Source organism: Abramis brama (genome assembly GCF_963993115.1).
Source record: "Abramis brama genome assembly, chromosome: 20".
NCBI lineage: Eukaryota > Metazoa > Chordata > Actinopteri > Cypriniformes > Leuciscidae > Abramis > Abramis brama.
This window is the reverse complement of record NC_139982.1, coordinates 35,079,356-35,099,483: the sequence shown is the minus strand read 5'-3', so window position 1 is coordinate 35,099,483 and position 20,128 is coordinate 35,079,356. Positions and strand designations below refer to the sequence as shown.

The 20,128-nt window shown below is 40.5% G+C and overlaps 2 protein-coding genes across 8 annotated transcripts in view; both read right to left on the bottom strand.

The window, feature by feature from the left end:
• Nucleotides 1-2,437: 2,437 nt before the first annotated feature.
• LOC311070518 (uncharacterized protein) lies at nucleotides 2,438-15,706 on the bottom strand. Of its 4 annotated transcripts, none has more exons than XM_084094427.1 (9): nucleotides 15,429-15,706; nucleotides 15,198-15,231; nucleotides 9,041-9,730; nucleotides 7,789-8,517; nucleotides 6,373-7,068; nucleotides 3,826-3,889; nucleotides 3,629-3,742; nucleotides 3,419-3,478; nucleotides 2,438-3,116 (listed from the first exon to the last, which is right to left on the bottom strand). In XM_084094427.1, exons 2-9 carry the CDS (start codon nucleotides 15,220-15,222, stop codon nucleotides 2,894-2,896), a joined length of 2,601 nt encoding a protein of 866 aa, XP_083950553.1. In that variant the 5' UTR covers nucleotides 15,223-15,231; nucleotides 15,429-15,706; the 3' UTR covers nucleotides 2,438-2,893. The 4 variants fall into 4 exon arrangements, with proteins under 4 accessions (XP_083950553.1, XP_083950552.1, XP_083950554.1 ...); XM_084094426.1 differs by having other exon boundaries at nucleotides 9,041-9,733; nucleotides 15,429-15,661; XM_084094428.1 differs by having other exon boundaries at nucleotides 7,789-8,493; nucleotides 9,041-9,733; nucleotides 15,429-15,661.
• Nucleotides 15,707-17,223: 1,517 nt separating this feature from the next.
• The window catches only part of cntn1a (contactin 1a), a 73,068-nt gene continuing 70,163 nt past the window's right edge, over nucleotides 17,224-20,128 (bottom strand). For all 4 annotated transcript variants that reach the window (XM_084095608.1, XM_084095610.1, XM_084095609.1 and 1 more), the window contains exon 24: nucleotides 17,224-18,488. In XM_084095608.1, coding sequence (XP_083951734.1) covers nucleotides 18,409-18,488 — 80 coding nt within the window. In that variant the 3' untranslated portion in view covers nucleotides 17,224-18,408. The remainder of the gene's footprint in view (nucleotides 18,489-20,128) is intronic.

The following is a 20,128-nucleotide window of genomic DNA, read 5'->3' as shown; positions in this document are numbered from 1 at the left end:
GAAGAATGGCGTCTACGCTAATTTTAGTGTCTTTGTTTATCCCGAGGTTTTCCCGCAGCCTGCCGGATCCAGGCCGTATCCAGATCTGACTAGGAGCTTCGCCTGGACCCGATGACAACGCAGTGCTGAAGTGCCAACTAGTCTCTCCCTATGAAGGATCCCGTTACCACTCTACAGATAAAGCCTCGTCGGGAAAACTCAATTTGCGCATCTACCCCGAAGTGATAAAATAAAATTCTGAATCAAAACTGTAAGGAAACACCAGTACTTTGTTTAGGCTTGGTTTTTAGGGAATTCCAAACCTGCACACATCAACGCACATAACTATAGAACCAGTTCTTAATGCGCATGTGAACGCCATCAGCGTTTCTCACAGGTTCGCGTTTAAAGTCTATGTAGAGAGAATGGTGTCGTCTTAGCGGCCCTAATTTAAAAACAAATGATCGTTGCGACGGAAGCGAATCAATCAAAACTAACTTTAGCTGTAAAATAACTTTATTAAAGAACCGCTATAAAGCCAAAACAATCTTACGTTAAAATATACATTTATCTCTGTAAAGCTGCTTTGAGACAATCTACATTGTTAAAAGCGCTGTATAAATGTAAAAAAAATAAAATAAAAAATAGACAAAATGGTAGCGGTCAGATAAGTATGATCTAAACCAGCTTAATGCTTGTCCTTGAACACCAGTATAATTTTGTAGTCGATCTAAGAGTATTATAAAAAGTATAAAAAGCTATAAAAATGTTACTGAATGATCTATCAATGCATTTCCAGCAGATATTGAAATAATTAAGGGTCTCAATTAAATATGTGCAGTGTCGCATGTTTACTGTAAATTGTCACATGACCAGAGCTGTTTACTTCCTGTTTGCGCCAAGAGAAGAGGATGGCAGCAAGAAAGCTCCCAAAGAAAAGGGTGGTAAAGTATGTTAACATAAAGATAGGACATAGATTTTTGGTACACATCATAGTATTGATATATGCATTTGCAATTACTCAACTTTTCTTAATGTGGTCATAGAACTCACAAACATGTCAACGGCAACAATAATGACCGGTGGGATAACCCATTGTATCTACACCAATACCTATTTTTTTACAGTCTATGACTAATACACATAGGCTAACTGTTCTACCTTACTTTCTGCTGCTACCTAACTTTCTACCTAATTTTACACACACACACACACACACACACACACACACACACACACACACACACACACACACACTGCATAGGTCAAATAGACCTATATCCAGTCTGTCCAATGGTTGATACAACACAGAATCCCACCGGTCACAATTGTGACCGATCATAAAACACACTTTTTCACACACTTTTCCATGAATATTTAAAAAAATTATGATTGATTGTTTCAAAGGGATACTAATGACACATGATTTGGATATTTTTGTGTCTGGGAAAAATTTGGGATTAAATGGGTTAATTGTCTGACGAAGAGCCTATGTGCTCGAAACGTTACCAACTGTGTGTGAGTCTACTATTAAATTTTCACATTTTTGAAGCCTTGGTGTGCCAACCTTTTTTCCCCCTTTTTTATAAATTTTCTTGTCGAACACCCAATTTGAGCAACATATTGCTGGATGTGCATGCTTTTGATCTGATTTTACTGACGTTAGATTGAACCATTAATCATAACCAACCAACATGTATAATTATATAACGTGAGCACTGAAAGCCTTGTGAAATCATAATAATATACTATAATATACTATATTATATTGTAATATAATCATAACAATATAAAATTATTTAGACATTCAGTGGGATTCACCCATCTGCTGTTCGTGTTTGCATAAGGAAACAAATGCTTTGTATATCTCTCACTGCTGTTACAAATTTAAGCTAAACTTTTTATGAAAACATTTGACTGTTAATGACAGATGATCTTTTATTCTTTTACATGTGTCCCAGATCGAATTGAAGATTGTTCTTGAACAAGTACATCTATTTCAGGGATGGGCAACTTCGGTCCTGGAGGGCCACTGTCCTACAGAGTTTAGCTTCAACCCTAATCAAACACACCTGAACAAGCTAATCAAGGTCCTCAGGATTACTAGAAAATTACAGGCAGGTGATTTTTTCAAGGTTGGAGCTAAACTCTGTAGGACAGTGGCCCTCCAGGACCGAAGTTGCCCATCCCTGATCTATTTGTTCATAAATGAAAACAAAGCAGATCTAATACTTTTTTCCCTCCCACCCCTGGGCTCGACTTTTATCAAAGTGCATAGAAACGCAGGATTTTTATTTTCCTTCATTTCTCTACTCCACAAGTGTCACAGGCTTTATGTTCAACAACTACTTTTGAAATTTAACATGCACTTTGTTTGATTAGTGAAGTTGCACCAGAATATTGAGAATAACCTTTCTTGACTTTTATCAAGCAATGAAAACAACAACAACAAGAAAATACTTAATAAATGGATATTTATGGTGAAATTTCGTATTACATCATTTGAATTGTGTATGGCATGTGATGGATTTTTTTAATGAATAAAATAGTAAACTTTATCAAACTAATCATAATTCTAACATCTAAACTTACTTCTCCTTTAGACCGAACACTCTACCACTTGAACAAAATGTCCTCTGAAGTTTGTGTCGAAACCAGTGGAATATCCTGAAATGCTGGCTAGACTATATATAAACTATAACAGTCTAGAATAGTCTCATGACATATTGAGTAAACAACTGAACTTCTAACCTTTTCCATTTTTTTAATGATTTGATCTAAGTTGCTTCTACCTGGTAACAGAAGGGTTTGCCTATGAACAACCAATCCAACTGTAGGGAAATTATGTAATGTGTCATGTCATTTGTGCAATCATGCTCCATGATGTATAGGAAATAATTCACTCTATGTGTGATTATACCCCGAATTGCGACTGACACGCTTGAACTTCACCACTTTTAATGTCATCTGTGTTGTTTGTGCAGACCATATCTGCAGCAAATTTTGGAGGTGGTGAGTCTTCCCGGGACTTGAAGTGCGGGGGTGTGTGTATTGCCTCTTCAGAAGTGGACTGGACCGGCACACACTTCCAGGAACTGCACACGGGATACCTCACGGGATCCGCTGTCAGATGCTCACTGCGAAAGTAGAGGTGAGAGGCAGACATGTGTTACACTAAATTTATCATACATGGTATATATACCCTCGGGTGTAAACTTGAACAGCACCTAGTCTAGCTATCAATTGTCAGGGGACAAATATTTAATGATTCATGTTTTGAATACATAGATCTGAGAGCGGATATTTAGTATCCACCATATTTTACAACCCAGTCATTTTCTGTGAATGTACGGGAGTTCAGATTCATTAGACACTGAGGAATAACAATAATAAACATGCATCCAAACTCTTTGTGTTAACAAAGCAGATGTTACTGCACCATTGGTGTGGAATCCATCCGTCTGACGTATCGCTGTAATCGGATGATGCACATGACGAACTGTAAGTCAAAGCATTCATGATAACTCATTAGCCAATGTTCATACTACAGTCACAGACACCACCGCACATGATTCATATACAGCTGAATGTAAGATATACAATGCAAAATTGCTCCAACAAATGATAACTGATATTAAATGTAATGCACCTGTGGTGGTCAGGAATAAGTCCTGAGCTGAAGTTAGGTGGCAGTGGAATTGAAGCATCGCTCTTCAGTGACTGGTAACTGAACGCAGGAGACAGTTTGATTCCGTCCTGCAGCCTAAACACAGAACCTAACTTATTAACTGCACATCTTTATTGCAGATCAGAAAAGATTAATCTTCACAATGTAAACATGATTACCAGGCAGATCTTTGCAGTCTTTGGACAGCCTCTGCTCCCAAGCTGCTGATTTCAGATCTCCTCTCTATGGGGAAACAGGCAGAGCAGTAAAAACTACAAGCTTCTGTCAGGCATGTATGTGCACTAATAAAAGCCTGTTCACAACAAGGATAATAAATGTGACGATAAAGGTATAGTTTTAAAAATTAGAATTAGATTAGATGTGCAAATACAGTTGTAATTACAATTATTCAACCTCCATTGCAAATCAGGTTTATTAGCAGAATGGACAGACTTTTAGCTGTTTGCAATGAACAAATCAAACAAAAATTAGAGAACTCAACACAACAAATGTTAGGGTTAGGCTAGCTTAGGTTAGAAAAGTGGTTTCTCCAAATTCAACTGAAAATGCAACTTTTAATGTCTTCTGAGGCCTCAAAATTATTCAACCCCTTCATGCTAAGCATCTTTAGCACTTAGTAAAACACCCTTTTGCTGTTCTGAGCTGCTGTAAAAGAGATGTGTAAGCAGACAGCAGCTTCTGTTTCTGAGGAATCTGACCCCATTCCTCATGAGCAATGGCCTCCAGTTCAGGAATATTCTTGAGTTTGCTGTTGCAGCCGCCTTCTTCAGATCCCACCAGAGATTATCCATGGAGTTCGAGCCAGGAGACTGTGCTGCCACTGTATCTTCAAGGACTTCCTCTGCAAACAAGCCTTGCTGGAATTTGAGAAATGCTTGGGATCCTTTTCCTGTTGGAAGTTCCAATGAAGAATTCCAGTTTTGCTTCATCGCTCCACAGAACAGAATCCCCAAACTTCTGCGGCTTATTTATATGATTTTGAGCACTTTTCTTGTGCTTTTGGGTCAGTGGTGTAGTCTTGGAGTTCTGGCATGCGTTCAGTACGAGCCTTACTGTTCAAGCTGAAACCTCAGTGCCTGTTGCCACCAAGTCTTGCTGCAGGTCTTCTGCAGTCACTGGAGGGTTTTTCTGAACCTTTCTGTAACCACTGTTCCTTTAACTTTGAACTTGTGAACTATGCTTTCAACGGTGACTCGAGGAACATTTAGTGTCTTCTAGGGTTGTAACGGTATGAGATTAGAGAGCAGCTCTGGATATGTTCCTGTGTTCACGTCCTCATATAGTAAGTGAGACAGCAGACACTTTAAACACCATGAGTGTCACACACACTTGAGTGTGTACTAGGCGAAGCGGCGCTGCTCATTCACACAGACACGCAGAACAAGCAGAATATAGATTTACAGTATATAGCAGTTTTTTTGCGCTGTATATTAATAGACACTCATATAGCGATTTAATTTATTGCACAGCTATATTTTTGATATATTCATCCATCAAATCGCGCATTTTATGTGACATCTGCGTTATATTGTAAATTTCCTCAACAACACGGAAGTAGTATGGCGTAAAGTTATAAATGGAACTTTATCTGCAGGGAGGGATGGTGTTCGTGAATATGGGAGAACATGTTCGACGTATTTCCTCCTTTTGCAGCCACTCTTCATCCACATTTTTGGACACAACTGGATATCCATCTTCAAGGAAAACCCCGCGTTCGTTTTTCGGATACCCAAATATTCCCACACTGGAGATTTTAACTTTTTTTTCAGCGGGGGACAGAGATTAGAGTTCGCAGCCTCTGCCTCCGACAGCTTCTCCGCTACACATGTATGGGTGGAGTCTAAGCAGTCGAGTGGAAAGAAGCTGCATTTGCGCAGGTGAGATCTGGTTTAATATTCTTTCCAAAACAGTGGATAAGCAAATGTTCACGATATGATAATCATACCTCTCAACATTGTGATAACCCGCCGTACCGTTATACCACTACAACCGTAGTGCCTTCACTATCTTTTTGTGTCCTGTTCCTTGTTTGTGAATGGTATCTTCTCTTCCAATTCTATTGAATTATTTCCAAGATGCAGTCAAACGTGACACTCAACAAACCTCTCCAGTTCAGATATTTCATGTGTTCTAGCTCAAGCACACCTGGTGCAACTAATGAAGCCCTTGATTAGTGAGACAACACCTGTTCTGCAGATCTCTGCTGTTGTGAGGGATTATATTCAGGGGGTTGAACAATTTTGAGACTGCAGAAGTTATTAAAAGTTGCATTTTCAGTTGAATTTGGAGAAACCACTTGTAACATTTGTTGTGTTGAGCTATTTCAATTAATTTTGTTTAATTTGTTCATTTGCAAATTTTGCCAATAAACCTGATTTGTAATGGGGGTTGAATAATTCTGATTATAACTGTATAAAAGAATTTCAGTCTACAGCGCAACTTTATCGATAACGGCACAAAGGAACAATATCACTGGAATTACATTCAGAACTATTTTTTTCCAGTTGATGAATGATAAATACAAACAGCCAATCAGAATCCAGCTTGAGCTTGAGCATTTAAAGAGACAGGCGACAAAACTGCAGCTCTCATAATAAACAGAACAATATTGTCTGATATAGTTATCGTTCCAGGTGTGAACGGGCCTTAACCCCTGCATTCACAGAGACGTACACATGCTCATGTGGAAAAACAAATATACTCACCTATCTTTGCTCTGTTTTCATCTCTCAGTCTCTGTGCTTTTCTTTCTCGCTCCTTTGCCCTTTCCTCTGCTCGCGTTCGCTCGTTTTCGGCCTCTAAGATATTTTGGTCTAGTTGGTAATAGCAGTGCTTATTTTCTGCCACCATTTCTTCAATCTTTTCAAACAACTGCATGACCTGCATGTCATCATTCTTGACTTTGGTGTTGAGAACATGATATCTGTTGCCACATTTCTCCAGCAGCCACTGGAGGGCACCGTCTTCACTCTCAATGTGCATCTCTATGGGCGTCTGTCCCAGCCAATCTTCATGAGTGAACAGAACCATAGTGTGATTCCACACTCTCTGGCTGAGTAGCTTGAGATGCTCCTCCAACACTTGCTTGTTCATCTCGCTGTATCGTGTATCAACACGGATGACTAAGAGAAGTGCGCTTGGCCCCGGCTGACACAAAAATAGACTGTGCATGAATTCCAAATGGTACATTTTTGCACTATTCTGCACATTTAAATCACTCCAGCACGGCGATTCGACCACAGTGAGTTTTCTGCCGCCCAGCATTCCCCGTTTAATCTTAGACTGAACGGCACTCTTTGTCTCAAACGCCTCTCGGCCCAGGATGGTGTTTCCGGCTGAACTCTTCCCAGCTAAACTCTTACCCATCAGCACCAGCCTTAGTTCTGACAGCTTTCTGTCTCCTGTCAATGAAAAACAATCTGTTTTAGAAGACCATAGATGACCAAAGGCCTTTTAATATGAATTATTATATGCACAAAGTCCAAAATCCACACAATCAAGTACATTCTGGTCTCTAGATATGTCTATTAATAACTAACTCTAACCCTTATTTTCGGGTCTGTTTGATCCACATTGTTTTTTGGGTTGTCAAAAATACTGGTTAACCTATGATTTCCCCCCCCTGATATTTTGTGACTTTTTCTCACTTAGTGTCATGAACATGCATACAAAACAATTAGTGTGGAATGTGCATACAAAAGTTCTATTATAATTATGATTTTTGCGGGTCAATTTTGACCCACCTATTTCATGGTTAAAGAGATGCTTTTACCCAAAGAAGTGTACACTACGTTGATGGCGTACATTATCAGTTCATGAATGTCCAGTTTTCTGAGAATCAAATCCATGATCTTGACGTTGTGAGCGCTGCGCTTATACTGTTATAGCTTTTTAAAGAATAATGTTTTTAAAAAATACTTACAATACTGTTTCTAAAATTAACAGTAAATTAACAGTTCTAAAAAGATTGTTAAATACAGTTATAAAATCATTCAAATCAATCGTTATTGTAATGCATGAGATCTATTTAAGTTTATTGTTTATTTTTTTTATTTTTAGGGAATTATACTTAATCCAGAGGGGTCAATAAAGATTGTATTTTTGAACATAAATGTACTTACCAATTTGAGACCTCATATAATCTCTCTGTTTTTGCACATTCTGCTTCCTCTGCTGAGCTCTGTTGTTTGCTTTCATTTTCCTTTCTTCCATATCTTTTAAAATCTCTCTGTCCATTTCGTAATGGCAGGAGCCGTTTTCGGCTACCATCTCTTCCACCTTCTCCAGGAGATCTTGGACTTGAATGCCAGCATCTCGGCTCTCAGTGTAGAGGACATGATATCTGTTGCCACATTTCTTCAGCAGCCACTGGAGGGCGCTGCCCTCACTCTCTATGTGCATCTCTATGGCCATGTCCCCTAGGTAGTTCCCAGAGGTGAACAGCACAATGATGTGACTCCAGACTTTCTCTCCGAGAAGATCGACGTGTCCCTCTATCACGCTCCTGTCGACTTCTTTAAAGGCCACATCTGTGCGCACGATCAGTAATATAGCGTGGGGTCCTGGATGACACAGAGACATGCTGAGGACGATCTCCTGCTGAAGTAACTGGCAGCTCTCTGTGATTTCTCTGTTCTTGCACCAGTCTGGGACTTCGACCAGAGTGATCTTTTTGCCGGCCGCCTCTCCCTGCCTCTTCACACACTCTGCGCTTCTTTTGGACTCAAACTTCTTCTTGCCCAGGATGAAGTTTCCTGCAGAACCATTTCCAGGTGCTCCATGCTCCATCAGCACCAGCCTGAGCTCAGACACTTTCTGGCTGTGCCCTGAGTCCAGACACAAATCAATAGCTAACAAATATCCATCCACACAAAACAAAACAGTCCACATTTTAACTTTTCTTTGTAACAAATGGTGTTTTTACAACAGCATACACATATGCATGCAATATACATACACACACACAAATATTATATATATATATATATATATATGAATTTAAATATTAGACTGAGCCTGGTTTCTCCCAAGGATGGAGTTTGTGTTCTTGCCACTGTTGCCTCGGGTTTGCTGAGTTGGGGACATTTAATATTCTTAATATTATTGATCTGACTGTACTGAGACTATCAGATACTGAACTGATCTGAATAATGACTCTCTGATCTTCTGTAGAGCTGCTTCACCACTGAATCTAAATGTGTCTCATATTTGATGAAGTTTGCCTCATTGATTCGGTTTTCCTGTTTATCACTGTGAAACTGCTCTGAAATGATCTGTACTGTATAAAGCGCTGTAGAAATAAAGCTGACTGGACTTTATCTTAACAAATAGGCATGACTGTAGACATGAACAAATACAAATCAGTCAACTTACCCATCTGTCCTCTGATTTTCTCTCTCCTCCTCTGAACTTCTATTTGTCCCTCTCTCGCTCTCTCTGTTGTCTCTTTTTTCTGCTTCTCTGCTTCTAAGACGATGAGGTCTATGTCGTAGTGGTGGTCATCATTTCTGGCAACCATCTTCTTGATCTTGTCCAGCAGATCTGTGACCTGAGAGCCGTTACTTGTGTGACTGGTGTTGAGAACATGATATCTGTTGCTGCATTTCTCCAGCAGCCACTGGAGGGCGCCGCCCTCACACTCAATGTGCATCTCTATGGGTCTGTTACCCAGGTGTCCTCCATCAATGAATAACACCATAGCGTAACACCAGACCCTTGTACTGAGCAGCTCAAGATGCTCTGCCACTGATGTCCTGTGAGCCTCAGTGAATGAGATGTTTACAGGTACGACTATAAGGAAAGCATGTGGACCTGGAGGGCACAGAGCTGGGCTGGTCACAATCTCACGTTTGAGTAGCTCAATACTGTCGTCTGTCTGTCCAACCGGCCAGCCTGGAGCTTCAACCACAGTCAGCAGCCTGCCATTCACCTGTCCCTGTCTTACCACACACTCCAGCCTTCTCTTTGACTCAAAGTCCCGTCTGTCTAGGATTGTGTTTCCTGCCAATCTTTTCTCTGCATTCTGAAATCCCAGCAGGACAATCCTCATTGGGTAGTGGGAATCTTCTTTCATGGGAAGAAACAGAAAGTTTCAAATGAAAAAAAAAAAAAAATTACACCTTCAAGATCAATGCATGGTTCAAATGCCCATTAATACTAATGAGCATAAGATACTCTAAAATAAGAGAAAACAAGCCTAAAGCTTTACAGACACTGGATGTGATGTAAATGCCTGCTTTGGCTAATGAATGATGATGTCTTTTATTTTGATATTCTGATTTGACCAAAATGACTATACCAGTATTTTAACGTTTGGTCATTTTTGACAGATCTGTTAGAATAAAAAATCTGTGTGGTTCAAAAGTTGGCGGCTTTTTTAAAAATATGCAATCTGAACAAACAAAAAACTTGCTTCACTTGTGTGCCAGAGGCCAGGACGAGTGGCAAGATGGTGCCTGTGTGCTCGGCAAGCCGTCGCCTAGTCGCTGTTGTGTACGTCTTGTGTTTGTTTGCCCAGTTCATGTGTTTGTCTATGACAACAATGGCTCTATCATATGTCTTTGATCGTGACTTTCTGATTGGCATTGGAGAAATTGTTACGGGTCTCTGCATCGGGAAAGACGTTGGACATACATATTTTGATTCTTCACCTTTGGTTCGGGTACCTCCGGAATTGTGCTGCGTGCCGGACTGTGGTTTTCATAAAAGAAAAAGATGCTACAGAAAACGGGGGAGGCGAGGTGGTGTTTGAGTACAACTGAAAAGACTGCTCTTTGCATCAAAGGAGCCTGTTGGTTGTATGACGATAACCCTGAGCTGTCATTTGGATAGCTCTTTAAGAAGTTCCACTTCATCCTATCTACTTGAATCAAGGTGCCTGTTCGCTGATCATGGTTCTTTGGCGGCAGAGAGTGGCGATTTGGATCGTCTCTTGGGACAGGCGTCATCAACGTCATCTGGCTCATCTATCCTATGGTACTCTTTTTTGGATTGGGTTTTTCCCATATCACGGACATCGGTGCCTAGACATAAGATATATCGTCCTCATTGGCGAGGAGTAAACCATGGCAACCTCCTTATTTTTTTCCGTCTTTAAAATTGCTGACAGACATGTCTTTCACATCACTAACTTCTGAAAATGCTCTAAAGATGGTCTTGATAAATACCTGGGCTGGGTTTCCCGAAACCTTCTTAACGCTACGTCGTTCTTAAGTTTAGTCACCTTAAGCTGCACCTTATCATTAATACGTGTTTCCCGAAACGTTCTTTGTTAAGTATACCTTCTGTAAGTCATTTGCATTTTCATTTCTTCTTCGCTGCTCTAAACAGTGTTTGCTTATGGCAACAGCACAACTTCCTGTGTTGCCACAAGCAACCACTGTTTAGAGCAGCGAAGAAGAATTGGTCTCCGATTTGCAGCGTAAAGCAAAGCTAGCGTGCATAACTAGGTATTGTTTAATAAAATGGTATCGGATCGGTACATGGGTAGATGTACTCGCCGATACCGATGCCAGAATGCCGTCCAATCCATAATATCAGTGTTTTTTCTCATCCAACCTGTGTAAAAATCCCTGGCCAAATTAGTACCTACTGTTTTTTGACAAACAGGTCGTGTGGTAATTTAATTGCCGTCTGAATCCACATCTCTGAGTTTACAAAAAGAGATTCAAAATCCACTGTTTAAATCCTTTTTGATCACTGCCGAGCACCGTACTTAAGATGTACATTTTTATTACTGAAATGCTGGAAAGTATTTACAAGAACAATATTTAATCGCAACTCCAGCTCAGCGAACAAAAATGGGAAAGAGAAGAAGGCATGTAAATAATTGAAATGGTTATTATGGCAGCAATATATGATACAATTTTAAAATATGTAGGCTTGGCTATTATAGTTTGGGTTATTTTTTATAATATCCCATTAGTCTTAATAAATTGCAATTTCAACTATTTCTGAAGTGCTTCTTTTATAAAGAACACCGCTTTCTCACATAAACAGCCCCTGCACGAGAGAATAATTGATTCTCGAGCCGTCGATTTCAACCAATTCAGCAGCATCGCCACGGACAGCGCCGGGTAACGCCGCACGTAAGAAGGTATATCTTAAGCAGCTTCCTAAGGTATGGTTCGGGGAACACACCTAGAAATGGTATACCTTCAGTTAAGTTATACCTTAAGAGTCTTCGTAGCGCGCTAAGAGACAACGTTATTGGGAAACTCAGCCCAGGTCTGTTGCAAACAAAACATTTTTTATTAGTGATTTTATTTCTGGACTGTTTTTGTGACTGAGACATGGCTAAATTTTGATGAATTAGACCCTCTTTCAGATACAGCCCTAGTTAATTATAACTTTCTGAGTACTCCCAGGGCAACTGGTAGGGGTGGTGGGGTCGCTATAATTTTTAGAAATTGTTTTAAATGCCGACTGCTTTCAGTTGAATCCTATCTAAGTTTTGAAGTTCAACTGTTTAAGATTGATTTGATAGTCCAGTCCTTCAGCACTTATTTATAGACCTCCTAAATACAATAAGGAGTTTATTCATGATTTTTCAGAGTTCTTATCAACTGTGATTCCAACCTCTGACAGCTTATTAATTTTGGGTGATTTTAATATTCATGTGTGTTGTCCTGATAAACCATTGGTCTAAACTATGGATGGTACAGAATTTTTTACAACTTAAAGGTGCTCTAAGCGATGCTGGGAGTCGTTACTTCTTGTTGACATTCGAATTGTTGTCAAACAAAACGGAGGCTAGCTAGACCCTCCCTCCTCCCGTCTCCTCCCCTCCCTTCCGACATAAAGGAAAGTCAAAGTAGGCACTAGTACAAACAAAATTAAGTTTTACTGATACTTCATTCAATGTGTAATCAATGTCGCCAAGTTAGATAAAGGGTTTTATATATTGCAGAAAAAGAGAAACATTATCTTAAAATCGTTTCGCCATCTGAGGTTATAACTATAGCTCCCATACAAGGACGGAATAATAGCAAGATAACGTTAGCTTCGTGTTTCCCAGTGAGCATAAACAACGGCGTAAACAAATTTAGTCAAAGTTGTCAATAGCCCATAAATGAACATTCAAATTCATAACAAACAGTGGATGAAAACAATCATTCACACAAATTGTCGCCCTACTGTGAATTTGCTTGATCATTTACAACAGAGATTGATCGCTGCTAGAAACATACATGTTGTATTCACCAAAGTTAACGCTGACTGCATAGTTCTAACTAATTACATCCTTGTGTTGGTTTGGCGAACATGACCGTCAGTTTAGAAAGATGGATTTACCTGTTCTGCAAAAACAGAGCAACTGAGTGTCGGATTGTAAGCCGTTCTGCCGGCGGAGTTCTCCCACCTTTCGAAGGTTTTTCCGATGTAAATTCAGGACTTTGCGCGTTCCTTATCCTTGTCCCTCTTCTTTGCAATTTGTTCATCAGAACGTCATCTCTTTGGTCGTGTGTCGGCCATAATTCAAACTTCCCTCTTCATGCTTCTCTCTCCTCCACACCCACTTCATGTGCACACGCACTAACCCCCCAAACCCCACCCTCAAATACTTCTTGTCGGTGATTGGCTGGAATCACTGTTTGTTGTGTTTCGTGGTGCGGGTGAGCCCAGTTTGTTTTTCTTGCTGTTTGTGGAGCCTGTGGTGTCTACAGAGACCGCGTTTTTTACAGTGTGTTCAGGGAACAGGCAGCGAGCGGATAGTGAGGAGATGTTTGCTGTATGTTACAAAAAATGTTTTGGCCTAAAAAACGTGTGACATGACTTAAAACACTATAAAACAGAATGCCTACTGTTTGGCTCAGTTAGGTAGGTCACCCACACACATATTTGATTGTTTAGGCCCTCTTGCCTCTAATGTACATGAACAAGCAAGGAATCTGGGAGTTATCTTTGATTCAGAGCTTAAATTTGATAAGCAAGTAAATTTGGTAGTGAAGGCTGGCTTCTTTCATTTAAGGCACATTGCTAAAATTAAACCCTTTTTGTCTGTTAATGATTTGAAGCAGGTGATACAGGCGGTCATATTTTCAAGGTTGGATTATAGTAATTCATTGTAACTGGGGCTTCCTTGTGTTCTGTTGAATCGCCTTCAACTCTTACAAAATGCAGCAACTAGGCTTTTGACTGGGACCAAGAAGCAAGTTAGTGTTTCCCCAGTACTAGCTTCACTGCAGTGGCTCCCAGTTAATTTCAGGGTCCAGTTTAAGGTTTTAATGTTTGTTTTTAAGGCCCTGCATGGCCTAGCTCCTGAATATATTTTAGATCTTCTCCAGGTCTATCAGACGACAAGGCTATAGAAGTAATCTCAAACATAACTTTCACTAAGATCACTTTCACTCAAACATAACTAAGATCCCTAAATCTTGTCTAAAGTCCAAAGGGAATCATGTCTTTTCAGTTGCTGCACCCCACCTCTGGAATAACCTGCCGGATATTAGATGTTGTACTAAATTGAGTATTTTTAAAATCACGATTGAGGGCGCATTTACTTGCCCAGGCTAATAGTTGAGCTAGTAGTTGAGTGCATCTTGTTTTACTGTTGTGTTGCATTTTAAATGTATTTGGTTTGGTGTGATGTTTAATGTTTTCTGTATTTGTGGATATTTATGCTGTTGGAATATTGTTTTAATGGAAAGCACTTTGGCCAACTCACGTTGTTTTTAAATGTGCTATACAAATAAACTAAACTAAACTAAACTTCACTTGATGAGTTTAAGTGGTCATTAAAAAGAAGTCAAAATTGACCAACCATAGGAAATTAATTTGGAAAGACCCTAACACACACACACACACGCACTTAGAAGGATTTAAAAAACAAATCTTACTAATCTTTGACAAATAATAGATGGATAATGCCTAAATAAATATCAAAATGCATATTTTCTGAGCATAAATTCTAGAATTATTTCACAGTAGTAGCATTTAAACACTTCAGCCATCTACTGGCCATCGCTGTCGTGACATGATTTTGGTTTCTTATGATAATCATGTTATTGTTCTTTTTTCACCGGATGGAAAAAAATAAAATAAAAATAAAAATCACTTCCACAGCCAAGTGCATACTTTTATTATTACTTTTTCTTTAGTGTTAATAACACTGTATTATATTTAATAAACAACCAAGGAGGGTTAAAAAACGTGACCTTTGTGCAAGCAAATCTCGCCAGGCATAGAAAAGCACTTTCGGTTTAGAGCAGCAGGAAATGAATTCTCCGTTTAGCTGGATTCATCGCCATTACAGCACAAATCTCGATAAAAGATTTGTAAGGCTCAAATTTACATTGGAGATTTTTTTTAAACTCGCAAATAAAACAAATAGGCTATTATTTCTGTAGCTAGTTTTTCTACGTAAAAAAACAACAACGTTTAATTCAGTGTTACATTCCGTTTCAGTGTAATTATTTATGAAATTTACAAGCAATTTTTGAGGGGAAAATGAAAAACTGAACAAAATTTTGCACAATTTTGACTGAATGCTGTGCCTCAGTGGTAAATGTAACAAATGTGTTTTGGCACTCACCTTTGAGTAAAGTATTTGCCATCATCCTCTTGTTCTGTCAACAAAAGAAGTTTAGAGTCACATAATGACTTTGATAAAACTAATCTTTAGACCAACACATAATGAATGATTTTAGACTAACGTATACACATTCAGTAAATAGTTCAGTAACAACGCCACAGACGTCACTAAACTCCAAAGAGAGAAGACTGAAACTGAACTGCGAGAGCTCAGGTAACAATAAAAACCTACTTTATCAGAGCGATTTCAAGTTGCGCGTTTGGGTTTGGATTTGGATTCGGATGGTTTGGATCAAGTTGGATTTCACTGGTCTTGATATTCAACTTTAAAACTTAATGAAAAGCAGAAACCGAATTTTACGAAATGCATGTACTTCTGTTACGAGTAGGCTACTCGAGAAAAAAGGAAAATAGGAAGCCAGCAGAAAGCTTGACGTCAAAGAATGGACTTCCGACCCGATGTGCGCTGGAGAAGCGCGGTCGCGCCATCTACGCTTAAAAACATATTGCGCGTCTACACGAGGTTGCGTGGTAGGCTCAATGTGTATGCGCTTGGTGTCGGCAGACTTTTTAAAAAAATATTCATAATAAAATCAAATTGTTTTTTGCAAACTCCACCAGATTCTTGTTCTGGTGAATTCATAAATTCATAAAAATGCTGAATTTTTTATGAATTTATTAAATATTGCTATATAGTCAGGTATACAGTATAGGCCTATGGCAGTTAATTATTAAATAATCAAACATTAAAACAACATGAAAATCACCACAGTGGTAGTCTGTAAGATGTTGAACAAGAATCTGGTGGAGTTTGCAAACAACAATTTGATTTTATTATGAATATTTTTTAAAAAGTCTGCCGACACCAAGCACATACACATTGAGCCTACCACGCAACCTCGTGTAGACGCGCAATATATTTTTAAGCGTAGCGCACAGATGGCGTGACCGCAGTTGTAAACTACACTGCCAGACTGACGTATGTGAAAAACAATTAAACACGAGCAGATATCAGATATAAGCTTATACTGTCTATGGATATCAGACACACGGGAATCTGGACTGGACCGCTGCTCTCTAATGCAGCTGCAGATTTCCTTTCTTTTTTTAAGGTTTGGTGATATACATTTTATCACACCAGCATAAAGTAGGCTAGCACATCCTCTACAAAAATGTTAATTCTGTATAGGAATAAAATGCAGTCATTTTACAAAAACTGTCAAACGAATTGTAGGCTATCATTATCAAACCAAACCTTTTTAAACACTTATTTCTTGGCAGCACATTCTGATATTATAGGCCCTACCCCTAAATAGATGGATAGACAGATTGATAGACAGATGCACCTGTTAAATGAATAATTCTGTCAGGTTTAATAGATTGTTCTCTTGTTCTTCTGATGAATCAAAGGGTGAAATTACCTTTCGATTTCCTTTTCCCCAGTGTCGTCATCTTTTTGGTTTGGTGAACAGACCACAGTATTGAGTAAATGATTATCATTTGTACCTCATAATCTTATTAATCCATTCATGGTTAATATTTGTTTTTATTTTTTAGAAATGTTATATTAAAGAGTTTTTATTTTGATGCAACACCATATACAACAATTTGAGCCAGAGTATCATTTATCAACAACCATGATGATTTTGGTGTCTCGGTGGGCAGAGGTTCGTCTCGCAGCAAGAAGGAGTGTCATGACTGTAATGGAGGATTACTCACTGGAGTAAAAATTTGGCCTGCTCTTTCATGAATGTATGTAAGATATGTTTAAAGCCATTTTACCACTTGGTTAGTGATTCATCAGGTTCACTGGTATAGACAGAACAGTGTCTGTTCTGACATGAATATGTTCCAGATTAGAGACCGGTCTAACTAGTTTCCTCATCCTGGGATTTTGTAGCTTGTATTTTAAAGTTCATTTCTAAACACACACACGCACACACACACTGATTAAATGTTCTCAAGAATAGTGAGGTCCATATTTCAGCACTTAAAGAATGAATAAGAAACACATAGGAGATGTTTGTTTGGTCTCTATAAAGTTTAATTGAAGACTGAGTTGAATGAAGCCGGTAATAATCACTGACAGGTTAGTCTAGTTAAAGAGTCTGACCTGTGCTTGAACTGAACCAATGAGTATGAAGATCAGTCCATTCAATCCCATCATGCATCTGGCCTCTGAGTAACTGCAGGCCGCTAAAGCTCAAGGCATCCATGCATTTGGCAAAACTCTCTCACGCAGAAGAAGATCAGGAGAAGAGGAACTCAGTGCTGCTTTAAACCAGGAGAACACTTTACATCACCGCTTCGTTAAAAACAAGACACTTCTGATCCTGATACGAGCGTTCCTCCTGATCAATAACACAAAATATACGTCTATCATCAGATGAATGGCCAAACATATCATCCGTTTATAAAGGAGTGAACAGAAGTCATGTGATTTCAGGACTGGAATGAATCAGTTTTTGTTTCAATCAGCGACACTGAATATAAACAGACTGAAATGTTCATTAAAGTTAGCGGCGTAGCAACTGTTACAAACATTATTCTGAAAATAAAACGCAGTTAAATGACATTCATCACAAATCACCTGCGAACGACAGAATGATACAGTCAAAACAAAAGCGTTTGTGCTCAAGAATCAATTATAAATCACTGAATCTGTTCATCACATGATCATTATATTCAGCCGTTTCGTCTGAAACACAAACGCATTCGTTTACATCAGCTGATCACCTTTCATTAGAGTGAAAACACAAACGTCCATTTCATTCAGCCGCTCACGTTCCAAAGCACAAATTATAGTTAAAAAAATCTAGAGGTATGCTAATATAAAAACAGGTACAATACCGAATAGACCAATATCTATATAAATTATTGCATATATAATAATCCAGTAAAAGTGAAAGAATTGTTGCTTTGCTTTGACTGTATCCGTCACAGAAATAAGAGAAAGCCACTGATCTGACGACGACAAAAAGACGAACATGAGACGCTCAGACGCTGATCCGTCACCGCTGAACCTCACAGGAAGTCTCGCAGCGGCACTTCCTGTGGCAGATCCTGCTGGACCAATCAGAGAGTGAGATGTTGTAAGGCATATTGAACTGACATTGAACACACGTTCTGTCCCGAATCTTCAGTCCGGACGGACTCGGGAATATGAGCGTGTTTCATCCGTGAGAGTTTGTTGAATCAGGATGAATCTACATTCAGAGAATCAAACTCAACAGAGCCGTGAGGATCAGTGAGGAGAAGAAGCTGAGAGACGGAGATGCCAGAGCCGCTGCACCTGCACCTGCACCTGCACACACACACACACACACACATTAGAAAACTTTATAGATGAATCGACTTTGTATTATAATAAATTAACTTTACATGATGAACTCAATCAACACTGTACTGAACTGATTCATACTGAACTGAACTGAATCAACATTAAACTGAGTTGAATCAACACTGACTCAGTTCAGTATTCACATTTTCAGATTCAGATTCAGTTCACAGAGTTGAGTATGAGCACCTGGGAGCTAGTTGCCCCTTACTGGCCCAACCGGACCTGGTTCCCCGAACTGATGCTCTCAGGGAGGGGCCACCGTACAGCACCCGGAGGTTCTAGGTGATCTACCACAAGCAGTCGTAGACACCATCACTTCTGCGAGGAACACTTGCGCCCTGAAGAGGAACCCGTTCGTTGACTGGTGTTCTTCTACCGAACTCGGTACTTTTAATGGCACCAACCAAAGTACGTCGGCACTACTGAGTACCGATTCGCATTAAATACCGTTGAGTACCGGCACCGGATTTCATTAAAATGTGAACGGTACCAAACCCTACCTCCACCCTCACACTGTGTGTCTCTGCCTCCACCCTCACACTATGTGTCTCTGCCTCCACCCTCACACTGTGTCTCTGCCTCCACCCTGTGCCTCTGCCTCCACCCTCACACTGTGTGTCTCAGCCTCTACCCTCACACTGTGTGTCTCTGCCTCCACCCTCACACTGTGTGTCTCAGCCTCCACCCTCACACTGTGTGTCTCAGCCTCTACCCTCACACTGTGTCTCTGCCTCCACCCTGTGTCTCTGCCTCAACCCTCACACTGTGTCTCAGCCTCCACCCTCACACTGTGTGTCTCTGCCTCCACCCTCACACTGTGTGTCTCAGCCTCTACCCTCACACTGTGTCTCTGCCTCCACCCTGTGTCTCTGCCTCCACCCTCACACTGTGTCTCTGCCTCCACCCTCACACTGTGTCTCTGCCTCCACCCTGTCTCTGCCTCCACCCTCACACTGTGTCTCTGCCTCCACCCTGTGTCTCTGCCTCCACCCTCACACTGTGTCTCAGCCTCCACCCTCACACTGTGTGTCCCTGCCTCCACCCTCACACTGTGTCTCTGCCTCCACCCTGTGTCTCTGCCTCCACCCTCACACTGTGTCTCAGCCTCCACCCTCACACTGTGTCTCTGCCTCCACCCTCACACTGTCTCTGCCTCCACCCTGTGTCTCTGCCTCCACCCTCACACTGTGTCCCTGCCTCCACCTCACACTGTGTGTCTCAGCCTCCACCCTCACACTGTGTGTCCCTGCCTCCACCCTCACACTGTGTCTCAGCCTCCACCCTCACACTGTGTCCCTGCCTCCACCCTCACACTGTGTCTCTGCCTCCACCCTCACATTGTGTCTCTGCCTCCACCCTGTGTCCCTGCCTCCACCCTCACACTGCGTGTCTCTGCCTCCACCCTCACACTGTGTGTCTCTGCCTCCACCCTCACACTGTGTGTCCCTGCCTCCACCCTCACACTGTGTGTCTCTGCCTCCACCCTCACACTGTGTCTCTGCCTCCACCCTCACACTGTGTGTCCCTGCCTCCACCCTCACACTGTGTGTCTCAGCCTCCACCCTCACACTGTGTGTCCCTACCTCCACCCT